The sequence below is a fragment of the Chelonoidis abingdonii genome, chromosome 26, assembly GCF_003597395.2.
Source record: "Chelonoidis abingdonii isolate Lonesome George chromosome 26, CheloAbing_2.0, whole genome shotgun sequence".
NCBI lineage: Eukaryota > Metazoa > Chordata > Testudines > Testudinidae > Chelonoidis > Chelonoidis abingdonii.
Genome location: NC_133794.1, coordinates 4,001,051 through 4,015,324, shown reverse-complemented (window position 1 = coordinate 4,015,324; position 14,274 = coordinate 4,001,051). Strand labels below are relative to the sequence as shown.

The following is a 14,274-nucleotide window of genomic DNA, read 5'->3' as shown; positions in this document are numbered from 1 at the left end:
CCCCCCACGAGGCATGGTCCTGGTGTCCCTGAGCCCTGCAGCCACCTCTGGGGTGGGAGCTGATTATACAGGGACTCCTTGTCTGGTGCCGAGATGCAGCCACCTCTGGGGTGAGGCTAAAACAAATCCCATGGAGCAAATTTTAAAGGTTTTTATTTTCGTTTATTTCTTTCCACAGTATCGTCTGCTTTTCGAACAGCGTTTTTCCCCTTGTAATCCCAAATGGACACGTAATGGGTGGGGTGGCCCTGTGGGAACTGACGCTCAGAGCGAACGGTTGAGTACAGACAGGGGACATTTCAGGGGGCTGCTTTGAGGGCGGCTGGCTTGAAAGACTGGCATGATCTTCCCCCTACACCTCTGATTCCCCTTCTCCCCCGGCCAGGGGGGCAGATCCTTGCCCAGAATGCCAGGGTTCTTGTGGTGTGGAATCGGTGTCCAATGTTCGCCCCGTTGATCAGCCCCCTGTGCTGCACGGCGCCCCCTACTGCCATGTTGGGGCCTGGAGGAGAGCCCCCACCTTGCAGCCCTAGCGCTGGCCTGGGTGGGTGTGCCATCACCCTGCACAGCTAAATTCCTGCCCCCTGCCCCCCCCCCGCGCCTGCTGGATGCAGCTGAGCATGGTGGGTTCTGTCTACACGAACTTGTGAGGGGTTGCAACAAGGTTTAGCATGCAGGCGACGTGCAAAGGCTGGAGTCTGGCCTGGGTTGAATGGACAGTGTGTCCCCGAGCCCGACCTTGGGGTCAGCAGTGACTCGTGGGGAGAGCACCCCCTGCTGCCCCAGTGGTGTCAGTGGGCTCTTTGTCACCCCCTGCTGGCTGACCCTCGTAGGGCAGTTTAGGAGTTGGCCCAGCATGAAGCAAATGGACATGGCTTATCATCAGCTCCTCCTCTGTGTCAAGGGGTCGATCCCTATCAGTGGGGGGTACCAACCTGGCACCAGTGCGGGGGGCCAAGGCTGCGCGGGGGTCAGCTGGCGCAGCATCTTCCCCTGCCCCGAGCCTTTGGCCAGCAGCCACTTGAGGTCCTTGCCTGCAGTGCCTCCAGGTGGCTTAGCCGGTGTCTGCACTAGACAGCCCGTGCCTGGAGGTGGGGCTGTCGCGGGGGCAGTATTGTCTAGTGGTTAGAGCAGGGAGGCAAGCTTCCTGGGTTCTGTCCCAAGCTGTGGGAACAGAGTGGGGTAGGTGGCTGGATGGGGTGCAGGAGGGGCCAGAGAAGCAGTCATGGTGTGCGTGGGTGGACGATCACAGGGCTGGGGGGTTTGCATAGTTTACAAGCATTTCCCACTCCCCCCCCCTCCCCCGGCACCTGGGGTGAGCGGTGTGGGAGGGGCTCTCCTAGGGAGTGGGGGAGCTGGGGGGGGCCAGCGGGTTTAGAACCCGCTCCCGCTCCCCTCCATGTCCTCCATGAAGACGGAGCGCTTGCGCAGGCCGCGCCGGAGGAGGCTGCTGGCCGGACAGGGCCCTCCGGGGCTGCCGGCTTTGGCGGAGTCAGGCTCCTCCGAGCTGTCCCCGTCCTCGGGCAGCGGGTCGGCGTCGGAGCCTGTCAGGCTCAGGCACGGGCAGGGTTCCTGGGTGGCCACGAAAGAGTCACCCCAGATGTTCTCGCAGAGCTCCCTGCCGTCCTGGTACATCTGGGGGGCAAAGACAGGGGAGAGGTTAGGGAGTGAGGCCTGGGGCCCTTCCCCTCTAGGGGGCGCCAGCTTGGATGGGAATGGGACATGGGGCCCTTCCCCTCTAGGGGGCGCCAGATCCTATCCAGCCACGGGGCAGGGGGATCAGCTGGCTTCGGGGGTGGGGAGTGGGGCCCTTCCCCCCAGGGGGCGCCGGACCCTATCTAGCCCCAGGGCAGGGGGAGATGACTGGGATATGGGGAGGAGAAGTTGAGTCCCAGACCGAATCCCTGTGCCAGCCTTGGAGCACAGAGAGGGAGGGAAGCTCACGCTCCCTCCCCACGTACGGGCTCTGGGCCTGATGGGCACCCCCTGGTGGTGGGGGCTGCCAGGCAGGGGGCCCTGCCAGCGTTTGCAGCTCCGCTGCCCACAGCAGGCACTGCTGGCTCAGTGTCTGGGAGCCGCGCGTGGGCCAAGGCAGCGGCCTGTTGGGCTGAGTGCGGGGAGATCTGGTGATGGCTGGGGCAACGCCAGCTGCTGGCAGCTTCCCCCCCAGCCCCGTGACCTGGTGCCCAGGAGTGAGGATCTCTATCCCCCTCAATTCACCCAGCCCCCTCTATCCAGCCCGATGGGTTTATCCCTCTGAACCAGCCAGCCCCCTGCCCTGGGGCTGGATCGGAGCTGGCGCCCCCTAGAGGGGAAAGGCCCTGTGTCCCATTCCACCCCCCACACGCCACGAGTTGGACGGGTCTCAGCCCAGCTCTGAGGTGCCTGTACCAAAGAATCCACCCATCCCTGTTGGTGCCAACCCAGCGGCCTGAGAAGGCCGCTCAGCCGGAGCCCGAGTCCACCACTCTCCCCCCCCGGCTTCCCCCTGGCAGGGCTGAGCCCACCCCCCCCCCGACAGCAGAACCCCCTCACCTGGCTGTAGGGCACACAGTCCTGGCTGCAGTTGTTCCCTTGGGGACCCCACTGCCAGTCACTCACCCAGTTGCGGGCACAAGTCAGGTCATCCTTGCAGGCTTCATACCTGGGGGAGGGGTGAGAAAGGGGGACAGGCTGGGATTGAGACAGACTATGGGGCTGTTCAGCTGGGGTGTTACAGGGCCAATCTACCCTCGTATTGCCCCACATCAGACCCCTGGGTGCATCCAGTCCAGTAGCCCAGCTTTGCTGCTGCACTCCAGCTCCTTGCAGCAGGGAGTTCCACCAGTCCATCATGCTGCATCCCTGTCAGGTGGGAGAGACCTTCAGACCGGCCCCGTCCTGGAGCTTGTCATGGGGACTGGATTCTCTTTCCCCCTTGGCCATTGCTGTCTGGAGTCATGGGTGAACTCATGTCCTCCCTAGGAATAGCCTGGCTTCCAGCACCCCTGCCCCCCTAACCACTAGAACCTGCTTCCCTCCCAGAGCCAGGGGTAGAACCCAGGAGTCTGCCCCCCACAACCACTGGACCCCACTCCCCTCCCAGAGCCAGGGATAGAACCCAGGAGTCCTGACTCCCCCTTCCCCTCTAACCACTGGACCCCACTCTCCTCTTGGAGCCAGGGATAGAACCCAGGAATCCTGGCTCCCCCACCCCCCCACTGGACCCCACTCCCCTCCCAGAGCCAGGGATAGAACCCAGCAGTCCTGACTCCCCTCTCCCCTCTAACCACTAGACCCCACTCCCCTCCCAAAGCCAGGGATAGAACCCAGGAGTCCTGACTCCCCTCTAACCACTAGACCCCACTCCCCTCCCAGGGCCAGGGGTACAACCCAGGAGCCCTGGCTCCCAGCCTGCTGCTCTCACCCAGTCAGGAAGGAGGGGGAAGGCTCACTGACTCACCAGGCCTCACAGAAGCTCAGGCAGAGAGGCACCTCCAGGATGGCTGTGGGGTGCTGGGGGTGGGGCCAGCGGGCGGCACTGGGGGAGCAGCGGTAGAAGCATTCAATCCGCTGCAGGTAGTTCTCACATCTGGGATGGAGAACAGGGAGAGGAGGCATTAGAGTGGGGAGCCCCACAGGCCGCCTCTGGGGCACCGTGGCTGCGCCTCGAGCTGTGCACTGGCAGGATGCTGCAGGGAGGTGGTGTCATAAACAGATAGCTAAGGGTTAATGTTTCTTTCACCTGTAAAGGGTTAACAAAGGGAACCAAACACCTGACCAGAGGACCAATCAGGAAACCGGATTTTTCAAAGCTCAGGGGAGGGAATGTTTGTAGGGTCTGTCGTCGTTTTGTCTTTGGCTTCTCAAGCTATGAGAGGGGTCTTTTCTATCTGTAATTTCTAATCTTCAGGTTTCAAAGTTGTGAGTTACAAAGATAGAAAAACAATATGGCGTTATTGTTTTCTGGTATTTTACATGTGTTTGAGATTGCTGGAATGTTTAAATTGTATCTCTTTTTGAATAAGCTGTTTATTCATATTTTTCTTTTAAGCAATAGCCTGTGTATTGTTCAACTTTGATGCAGGATCATGTCAATGTGTTTTTTCTTTCTTTTTTTATAAACTTTCTTTTTAAGACTGTTTGAGGTTTTTTTCTTGGGTAGGCTAAGGAGACGAAAGGGAGGGAAATTCTCTTTTGGTTAGATCTACGAGGGTGAATCTCTAAGAGCACCAAGAGGAATTGGTGGGAGGTTAGAGCTAAGGGGAAGAGAGAGAAAATCTTTTCTGTTTCCTGTATTTGGGTGTTTGTTCTGTTTGTGGAGAGAGGAGACATTGGTCTTGGTATCTTGTATGTAAAGAGATTGCTATCAGTACTCCGCGTGTTAGCCCAGAGGGGAAAAGTCTGAGAGGGGAGAGATGAGGGGGGAAGGAGTTGGGTTATTTCCCGTGTGTGTAAGGACTCAGGGCTTCTGAGCTTGGCGTTCTCCAGGGAAGGTTTTGGAAGACAAATTGAGACCATGAGGTGAGCCAAAACCCGTGGAATTTTTGAGTCTGGGCAGCGAGATCAATCTGCCCTAAGCTGGTAATTCGCCTTAGAGGGGTCTCGCAGGCACCCGATTTCGACGCTAACGTCAGATTTGGATGACTCTCTCAATTGACAGAGTGGCAGGTTGGCTGCGCCCCGGCTTAGGGGGTAGCTGGGTGCTAGCAGGACATCGCTGCAGGGAAGCTCACAGCCAGGGGTAGCTGGGTGCTAGCAGGGCACTGCTGCGGGGAAGCTCACAGCCGGGGGTAGCTGGGTGCTAGCAGGACATCGCTGCAGGGAAGCTCACAGCCAGGGGTAGCTGGGTGCTAGCAGGGCACTGCTGCGGGGAAGCTCACAGCCGGGGGTAGCTGGGTGCTAGCAGGACATCGCTGCAGGGAAGCTCACAGCCAGGGGTAGCTGGGTGCTAGCAGGGCACTGCTGCGGGGAAGCTCACAGCCGGGGGTAGCTGGGTGCTAGCAGGACATCGCTGCAGGGAAGCTCACAGCCAGGGGTAGCTGGGTGCTAGCAGGGCACTGCTGCGGGGAAGCTCACAGCCGAGGCAGGCGGAGGGAGGGGTACCTGGGGCTGAGGCTCCCGCAGCGATTCCAGTAGCTGTTGTTGACCTTGGTGAGTGGGGCCCTGGAGATCTCCTGGGCCACCTTGGGGGAGCAGCAGGCATCTGGGAAGAAAACCCGGCCGTCCATCAGCACCACCCTTGACTCCCCACCCAGGGCCAGACCCCCACCACTGACCCCCACCGTGTGCCCAGGGGCTCCCCTGGGCAGGGCCTGGCATTTAAGGGATGTTGGGCCCCTCTCGTTCTCCAAAGCACGGGACTCCCCAGCAACACGGGGCCAAAGCCACTGCTCACAGGGTCTAGTGTGTGTGTGGGGGGGGGCAGGGGCTGGGGAGTCAGGACTCCTGGGTTCTATCCCCAGCTCTGGGAGGGGAGTAGGGTCTAGTGATTAGAGTGTGGGGGGGGTGGAACTGGAGAAACCCCTTGAAATCACCTGCTCTGACCTAGTTTCATCCTCCTGAAACCTCTGATTTTGTACCCTCCCCGCTGCACCCCCCCCATGCCCATCACTCACTGGCGGCGTAGAGCTGGCAAACTCCCAGCTGCCCCTCGGGGCTCGGCGCCACCTTGTGCTTTCCTCCAGCCAGGCAGCGGCTGTCCAGGCCCCCGGTGTCTCTGCACAGCACGGCCAGTGCCCAGCCGATGGCCAGTGCCCACACGCTGCCCCCGCCACTCATGGCACCTGGGAACAGAACCAAGGGGGGGGGGGTGGTCAGAAGTGCCCTGGGGGTGGGGATGGGATGGGGAGTGGGGGGGACAGTACGACTGGCTTTGGGGGTTGGGAGGCCCCCACTCTGGGACCAGCTTGGCGTGGGGAAGGGCAGGGGTGATGCTGAGTCCAGGGAGGCGGGGGCAGTGTATGGAGCTGTCTCTCTACCTTCCCCCCCAGCTGGGTCTCTCTCTGACAGCCCAAGTCCCTGCTGGCACGGCTCCTTTGGTCATTATTCAGCTCCTGCAGGGCCAAAGATTGGCGGCTGTCAACACTCCTAAGGGAAGGTCGGTGGTTGACCCCCAGCTGCTTTGCGCCTCTGGTGCGGGGCTGGCTGGGAAGCTGCACAGTGTCCTTCCTGATCTCTGCAACGATCGGTGCCCTGGAGCACCACAGTGACTGACCCAGAATTTCCAAGGCCAGGAAAAGATCCAACCCCTCAGTCCTCACATCCAAGCTCTCACTCAGGACTGGCTGCCCTGGCTCGATCTCCGCTACAATTCCCCCCACGCTGGGTGAATCGCATCTTTCTGGGGTAGACTTGACTTCCAGCAGTGACTGTGTCAGCAGGGTAGCTGCGAGCCCAGACTCCTGGGTTCTAGCCTCAGACCCTTCCTTGGTAGAGGGGCTCGTTCCTGTGAGCGATGCGAGACCCTCGTTCCCTGCGAGGAGCTGGGCGGCTCACATGCTGGGAAAGGTGCCTTGGTGGGGGGCTCAGTCCACCTGATCCGTTCCCCCTAATTGGATTTGAATTAAGGACCTGACTGTAAGTTGGACTTGGCAGCTTCTGGCCCTGGGGCCCAAGGTGACTCCTGCTTACGGAGCCAGATCTTGCCTTCCCCAGCGAATTAGGCCGACAGGCCGAAATTAGACACGGCAGGTGCGTGTGTGTGGGAGGGTGCACCTGGCTCTGGCAACATCCTCCACACTGGAAGATCAGATTTCCCCCATTGCTGCTTGCCTAGGAGAAACCCAACTCCCTGCTCTCCCCAAGGGCAGCTGGAAAAAGTGCAGCTAGGGACCAAACCCAGTCTCCCCCCTCGCTCTAACCACTAGACCCTGCTCCCTTCTTCCCACAGCTGGGGAAAGAACCCAGGAGTCCTGGCTCTGAGTCACAGCGGAAAGGCCTGGTTTTCCTTCCCAGAAGGACAAATGCTTGCGTGGGTGGGAGAGGGGTGCTGTGTTACCAGCCCCAGCAATGAGTCACCCCCACCCCCCAAAAAACCCACGAGAAATGTAAATAAAATGACTCCCTGTTTTTTTGACCTGGGTGTGTGTTTGAATCTTTAAGGAGTCACATTTTCCTGCTTTTCGTTGGCAGTTGGAGTCTGGCTTTTGAGGAAAACAAATGAACAGAGTCTGTCCCGTCCCATCCCGTGCCCCCAGGAGCTGGGGCTTTAAGGAAGAGAACGAGGCTCTGAGTGCTGCTGCACAATATCCTGGAGGCAGTGTCTCTTTCTGCCCCCATCTTGACTCCTGGAACTGCGGCTAATGGGAATTACTGACACACACACACTTCGGGCGGCATTTTTTGTTTTGGTTTAACTGAAGCTACTTTAAAAAAAAACAAACGGGTACAATTTCAGCCTCTCCAATAGGCTGGGTATGACACTGCAACCAAGATCAGAGTCCCATTGTGGTGTGTGCAATATTAGCAGCATTACGGTAGCACCTGGAGACACTCCCCCCGACCCCCCAACTAAGATCAGGGCCCCATTGTGCCGGGTGCTGCACAGACACCTCTGAGGCAGTCCCTGCCCCAAGCTGGTCTCATTCTAACTAGACCAAGGAAGGATCATTATCTCCATTGTCAGATGGGGAAACTGAGGCACGTGGCAATCAAATGATTGATCCCAGGAGCTGGGACACCTGGGTTCTATCCCCAGTTCTGGGTGGGGAGTGGTGTCTAGGGGTTAGAGCAAGGGGGGCCAGGGCTGTGAGTCAGGACTCCTGGGTTCTATCTCCAGCTCAGGGAGGGAGAATGGTCTAGTGATTACAGCAGGGGGGCTGGGGACCAGGAGAGCACAGGAGGTGTGCAAGAGCCAGCAGGTGCTATTGAGAACTAACAGCCTCCCTTCTTCCCGTGTGCCCCAGTTCCTGCGAGGAGCCAGTGGGGGCCAAGTCCGTGTGGAGACAATTTCTTCACCTGGGGCTGGAGGGACCATCCCCCAAGAGCAGGTTACTCCAGGATCATCTACTAGGGTGTTTCTGGCACCTTCTTATGAAGCAGCTGACATGGGCCCTGCAGGAGCTAGGATAAGAGGCTGGACGGGCTGAGGGTCTGAACTGGGGCAGGGATCCCAGCTAAGCTGGGGCTCATCTGAGCCCCCCGGGAGGAACCCCCTGGCCCAGGCAGTGTCACGGTCATACAGCTGCTCTCTCGGCCTCACTCGGCCCCAAGGACCATAGATCAAACCACCCAATCTAGAGCAGTCTTTGGGTAGGCGCCAGCTGCGGCTCGTGCAGCAGGGTGCAAAGAACAGACGCCTGGGTTCTATCCCCATCTCTGCGACGGGAGTGGGGTCTGGTGGTTAGAGCAGGGGGGGCTGGGAGCCAGGATGCCTGTATTCTATCCCTGGCTCTGTGAAGGGAGTGGGCAGGGCTGCCCAGAGGGGGGAGCAAGTAGGGCAATTTGCCCCAGGCCCTGCAGGGCCCCCAAGAATATAATATTCTATAGTTTTGCAACTTTTTTTTATGGAAGGGCCTCCTGAAATTGCTTTTCCCCAGGCCCCCTGAATCCTCTGGGGGCCCTGGGATTGGGGTCTGGTGGTTAGAGCAGGGGGCACTGGGAGCCAGGATGCCTGGGTTCTATACCCGGCTCTGTGAGGGGAGTGGGGTCTGGTGGTTAGAGCAGGGGGCGCTGGGAGCCAGGACACCTGGGTTCTATCCCTGGCTCTGTAAGGGGAGTGGGGTCTGGTGGGTTAGAGCAGGGGGTGCTGGGAACCAGGACACCTGGGTTCCCTTCCTAGCTGTGCTGTGTGACTTCTGGGGAGTCATTTCCCTACTCTGTGTTCCCCTTTCTACAGCCCTCAAAGCTCTCAATCTGCCCTTCGCCAGCAGCCCTCAAGCGTTCAGGAGGCTGATTTGTCCTGAGCACCCCCAGGTTTCACCTCACTTCAAAACCACTTGCTTACAGAGCCAGACACAAAAATACCAGTGTCACAGCCACACTAGTACTGAGCAATGGCTGAATTTCTCCTCTCAACCTCGTTAGAAAATCTGCCCACCGGGATGGAAACCTCGGACTTACCTTTCCCTGGATGATCTATAGAGCAGCAGAAACGAGTCTCTGTCTGAGTGTGAGTGTGTCCTGGCCTGGCAAGTGCTTTTCATGTGGCCTGTTGTAAAACAAGGCAGATCTCTAGGGGAGGTGATGTCCTCCCCAGAGCCCTGGCTGAGAACCGCTGCACTACTGGGGAGCTGAGTAGGGGTGGTGGGTTATAGAAGAGGGAAACTGAGGCAGAGGGAAATTCAAGCGACTGGTCCGAGTTCCCAGGGGCAGCCGGTGGCGGAACAGGGCTCTGAACCCAGGAGTCCTGGCACCCCAGCCAATCCCTTAACTCCCCCCCCCACCCCAGCAAAAAGTCATGATTTCCATGACCCTGAAATCACGCTTTTCTCCCCCTAATAAAATCAAATAGCCGCCCCCCCCCCCTCGTGGGGCAGGACCCTCAGCCCCTTACCACCCTACTCACCCAAACTCTCTGCGGCTTTGAATTATCCCGGCCTGCTCTCTGCAAAGGCCCAGGTTTGCCTTCCGCCTGGTCTGGACTCGTCTGGCTTTGACTCAGGAGGGGCGGGGAGCCCGGCATGTGCGGGCGGAGCAGGCGACTAGTTCTTCGGCGTGAATTCAAACAGCGCCCTATGGAGGGACAGGGTCTGTCCTTCCGGTCGCTGATTCTCTCCCTCCGCTCCCCCCAAGCGTGGGGGGCCCACCAAAGTTATACGGGCGGCTACCTAGCAAGGGCTGAACTCCGTATCCAGAGCCCCCTTACCAGCCCCATTTCTGATGTGATAACCCCCACTCCCTCACTACAGCCGCTGGGATTCTATGGGGGGTGGGCCGGAACCCTTCTTCCTCCATTTTCCCAAGCCCCCCCCCACAATATGGCACGGCGACTTTGGGGCAGAACCGAGCCCGCGGGGTGGGGCGTCGGGCTCCTCTGGGGATGTGTCACCGACAGGAGAGGGGGTGGGGGACCCCTCCCGCACCCATTTTCCCAGGGCATGCCGGAGGGTCGGAACTGGGCGCCACGACACCCCCGCCCGCCTGCGTAAAGTAACCAGAGACGGAAATCGCCCCCATCCCGACACTTGTGTCATAACCGACGCAGGCTGCTGGACGGGCGGTCTCGTCTGGGTGAACGGGGGCGCGATCTCCCACCCGCTGCCAGCCGCCTTGGCTACGGGACGCGCTTCAGTTCGCCTCCTGCTCCTGACTGCTGCAAAGCAAACCCCTCCTCCGCTTCTCCCAGCCCACCCTGGCCAAGCAGCCCACACGCCACCGGAGCGGCGCTGGGGTGAATTCCGGAGTGGCCCCGCGTCACCACTGGGGGGGGCGCTGCCTGTCGGTCCCCCTCCTCCTCCCGTCAGCCGAATCCTCTGGGGCCGATCTGGGCTGCGCTTGGAGCTGGAACGCTGGATCTTGCAATCGGTTCTGCTGGGGAGACAACTTAAAAAACCGATGTCTTCTGCTCCCTCCTGGGGCGACTGAGACAGCGCACCTCGGGGTGGTGTGGGGTTTTATACTGAGATCACCTGCTCTTGAACCTCAGCCAAACCTCTGGAGGGCATAAGGCCGCTGACTTAGGGTCCTCTCACAATGCTGAGATGCAGCGGCTCTGGTGGTGGCATCAAGGACAAATTTAACAGCCGCATAGCACAACAATTAATCAGGGAGTGAAATGGCAGCCTGTGTCCAGCGGAACCTAGCGCCGCGGGGGGGGGGGCCGGGAAGGGAAGGCATCTGGAAGACAGGCACCACGAGGAGGTAGTAGGGGTCCCGAGACCCCCGTTCCTCCCCATAACACCGATGGGCTGATCTCTGAGTCCTCTGCCGTTTATAAATGGTGATCAATCCTCCTTGTCTTTCCAGTCCCGCCGGGGATCACTGGGGCGCTGCATGGAGCCATTCCAGCCATTGAGTTCAAATCTGCAAAGGAATGGTCATCTGGGGGGCGAGTCAAAAAGCAGGATCAGGACAGACAGGTGGGCCCAGAGCATGTAAGACAAAGCCAGAACCCTCAACCCACCACATGGAGGCCTCCTGGCTCTGAAGGCATGTGGGTCCTAGTGGTTAGAGCGGCAAGGTGCCTGGGATGGGAGCAGGAACGCCTGGGTCCCTGCTCCCAGCTCTGAGCAGAGACGTGGCTAAAGCCCTGTGGGGGCCTCACTCCAAAAACCCGTGCAGACGCGAGCGCCATGACTCCAGTGAGCCTTATCTGGCACTGCCTGGCAGGGGGGGCCCTGGTTGTGGATCGCTGGTGCTAGGCTAAAGGGCGCATGCGCCGTGTGTGGTGCCAGGCTGCGGGGGCCCACGTCTATACAGTGCCAGGGAACAGTCCCGCCTCACTCAGGGTCCCAGGGCAATGCGTTGGGGAGGAATCGCAGGCAACTGCACCCCCATGGTGTGGTCGGTTGAGATGGCTATAGTGTGGGGGTGGATGGGTCCCCAAGAACACGTGGGACTGGGAGACAGGAACTCCCTATGGTCTGCTCTGAGTGGGAGCGGGAGTCCAAGGTCTCCAGGGTTCAATTATCTAAATCAGATAAGTGGAGGGGAGTCTAAGTGGTTAGACGGTCGGGGGGCGAAGGGTCAGGAACCCTGGTTTGTCTGCGTGAGCATCTGGGAAGGAGATTGGAGTCTAGTGATTAGAGCAGGAAGAGTAGGAGTCAGTGAACTTCATGGGTTCGTGCTGAGACTTTTCGGAGGGAGTGGGGTCTAGTGGTTAGAGTGGGAAGGGCAGGGTCAGGACTCCCGGTTAGTGCTGAGCTCATAGGGAGGGAGTGGGGTCTAAGTGATTAGAGCAAAGGCGGGCTAGGGCGTCAGGACTGCCCGGTTCTGTAACTGAAGCCTGGAGGGGAGTGGGCTAGTAGATTTAGATGCAGGGGGGACTAGGGTCAGGAGACTTCCCCGGTTTCTGTACTGAGCTCTGGGACGGGAGTGGGGTCTAGTGGTACGGGCAGAGGAACACAACACCAGGTTTCCCAGGTTCTCTTTAAGGCCTGAGTCACAGTGAGGCTGTGTCTCAAGCCCTTGGTCCATGCCTCAGTTTCCCCCAATGAGGTCCATAGCTGGGCAGGGCTAGCAAAGTGCATGGTATTAACAGGGCTTTGCCAATGGCTGTTTGGCATCGGGTGGGGGTGGGGGGAATTGCTCCTTCTGTCCTCCTTGCCCGCAGGGTTGGCCCATGCCTTGGGCACCGGGGCGCTGCCTGGCTTAATCCGGACAGGTGTCATCCCTGCTTTGACCTCAGTGCTTCCGGCATGGACGTGGCCTCCACTAAGCGCCGGATGGGATTAGGGGCCGCTGCAGAAAGGGGAATTAGAACAGCTTCTGCCATCTGGCTGGGGCCAGCACCCGTGGGCGCAGGGCCAGCACCCACAGGCGTGGGCCCAAGGCGAGTGCTGGCCCCGGGGCCTTCATCTGCTCTGGATTGTCGGTGACCAGGCAAAAGCTGGGTTCATGGGTGGCCCAGCCACTCCCCTGCTTCAAGCCACTAGACCCCCCATCTCCTCCCAGAGCCAGAAATAGAACCCAGGAGTCCTGCCGCCCTCCCCGCCCCCCGCGCTAGCCGTGGGGACTGAACTCAAGCCCTTGAAGCAGGAGTGTCAAAGAGCCCCGGAGTCCCCAGGTTGTAGTACAGGGACTGGCCACAAGAGAGCGACAGAGCCACGCGGCATTTCTGTGGGGCCCACCAATAGTGCACATTTCCCCAGCGATGATTCTTAAAGTGCTTTGTCTGGAAGGGGCCCAGCAGCGGTGGGAGGAAGTTCGGGCTCTGAGCGGCTCTGCTGTTCGGACCCCCGGGCCCAGAAACACAGTGCGGGGAGGGGTGTTTCCACCCCGGCAGCCCGGGGGAGGCGAGAGAACCCAGGAGTCTGGCCCCTGGAGAGCTCCCAGCTCCAGCACCATGGACAGCGCAGGGTGCAGCGCTCGGCGTGTCCCGCTGCTGTGACCGGCTGCAGCTGTGTGTGTGTGGGGGGGGGGTGTCTTACACGCCTCTCCCTCCTCTGCCTGCCCAGGCCCTCCCCCTCCATCACCCCATGGAGAGTTCTGGGCTCTGCTTCTGCACCCAGCCCGCTGGGTGGCGCCCTCCTCCCAAGCGAACCCTGGCACTGCCGGCGTCCGGGTGGGAACGCATCACCCAGACACACATGCCAGGCTCACCCACGCTCGCCCGTGGTCTGGTCTCTGCCCCATCCGGTCACCAGTCTTCTGGGCATGACCCTGTTACTGGGTCGGGCACCGACAACCCAGGTGGTTCCGGGGGGCCAGGCCCATGGCCTCCAAGACTCTCAGATTGGGCCTTCGGCACGAGTGACCCCGTCTCTCTCTCTGTGGCTCCCTCCCACTGTCCATTAGCGCACACCCCGGCCACTCACTCATCACACACCAGTGCACACAAACACACATCCACGCACACACTCCCCACCACCAGCCAGACACCTGCCCCTGCAGGCAACCCACGGACACGATCCCTCCCCCTGCACAAACACACCCACTGCTGCCCTCCCCATTCCAGCCTGGCACGCTTGCACACACACACACACACACACACACACACACACTGTGTCTGCTGGGCCCAGTCCTCACCATTGATTTCCTTTAACTGCTCCATTAGGCCGCAGATTGGCCTGGCCTCCCATCGAGCACATTTACAGCGCTGGCCCAGCCCATCGACCCGATGCTGCCTGGCCGTCGGCGCTGAGGCTGGCGCAGGACCGGGACGGGCGCTGGCCGAGGCCACGAACTGCCCTGGAGACCAGACACCACCCGTCACCCCCAACAGCCACCTGCTCCAGTCACCCGGAGACCAACGACACCTCGTGCTTGTGTCTCCCGAGAACTCAGGCACCCTTGTTCATGGATCTGCTTGGCGATGAGAGTCCCATGGTCTCCAACCCCCCTGGCAGCCACCTTTGCAAATCTCCCTGGCTTACAAAAACTACCAGGGGATCATTACAGGCCAGGGCCTCCACTTCTTTCAGTCCAGCGCCCCCTGCTGAGTCCCCCCTTCCCTGCAGCCCAGCGCCCCCTAGTGCCCCCTGGGGCCAGCCCTGCCTGCCAGGGGAGAGCGCCCCCTGCTGACCCCCTGCCCTGCTCTCTGCAGTCCAGCCCCCCCTAGCTCTGCACTGGGCCAGCCCTGCTTGCTGGGGAGAGCGCCCCCTGCTGAGCCCCCGCCCAGCTCCCTGCAGTCCAGCGCCCCCTAGCGCCCTCTGGGGCCAGCCCTGCCTGCCAGGGGAGAGCGCCCCCTGCTGA

The 14,274-nt window shown here is 60.4% G+C and overlaps 1 protein-coding gene across 3 annotated transcripts; it reads right to left on the bottom strand.

Annotated features, from left to right (window-relative positions):
• Positions 1-1,187: 1,187 nt before the first annotated feature.
• RTBDN (retbindin) lies at positions 1,188-13,747 on the bottom strand. Of its 3 annotated transcripts, none has more exons than XM_075061169.1 (6): positions 13,609-13,747; positions 5,598-5,765; positions 5,086-5,185; positions 3,443-3,571; positions 2,602-2,644; positions 1,188-1,635 (listed from the first exon to the last, which is right to left on the bottom strand). In XM_075061169.1, exons 1-6 carry the CDS (start codon positions 13,631-13,633, stop codon positions 1,375-1,377), a joined length of 726 nt encoding a protein of 241 aa, XP_074917270.1. In that variant the 5' UTR covers positions 13,634-13,747; the 3' UTR covers positions 1,188-1,374. The 3 variants fall into 3 exon arrangements, with proteins under 3 accessions (XP_074917270.1, XP_074917269.1, XP_032624047.1); XM_075061168.1 differs by having other exon boundaries at positions 2,536-2,644; positions 13,609-13,742; XM_032768156.2 differs by lacking the exon at positions 13,609-13,747 and adding an exon at positions 9,043-9,134 and having other exon boundaries at positions 2,536-2,644.
• Positions 13,748-14,274: the final 527 nt, after the last annotated feature.

Bases quoted from the DNA above. Each gene is read 5' to 3' on its own strand.
- RTBDN (XM_075061168.1), bottom strand. From the start codon at position 13,633: ATGGAGCAGTTAAAGGAAATCAATG. The intron at 3,572-5,085 runs GTACCCCTCCCT...TCTCCATCCCAG, and splicing joins TGCGGGAGCCTCAGCCCCAG to ATGTGAGAACTACCTGCAGC. The intron at 1,636-2,535 runs GTGAGGGGGTTC...TTTGCCCCCCAG, and splicing joins ACTGTGTGCCCTACAGCCAG to ATGTACCAGGACGGCAGGGA.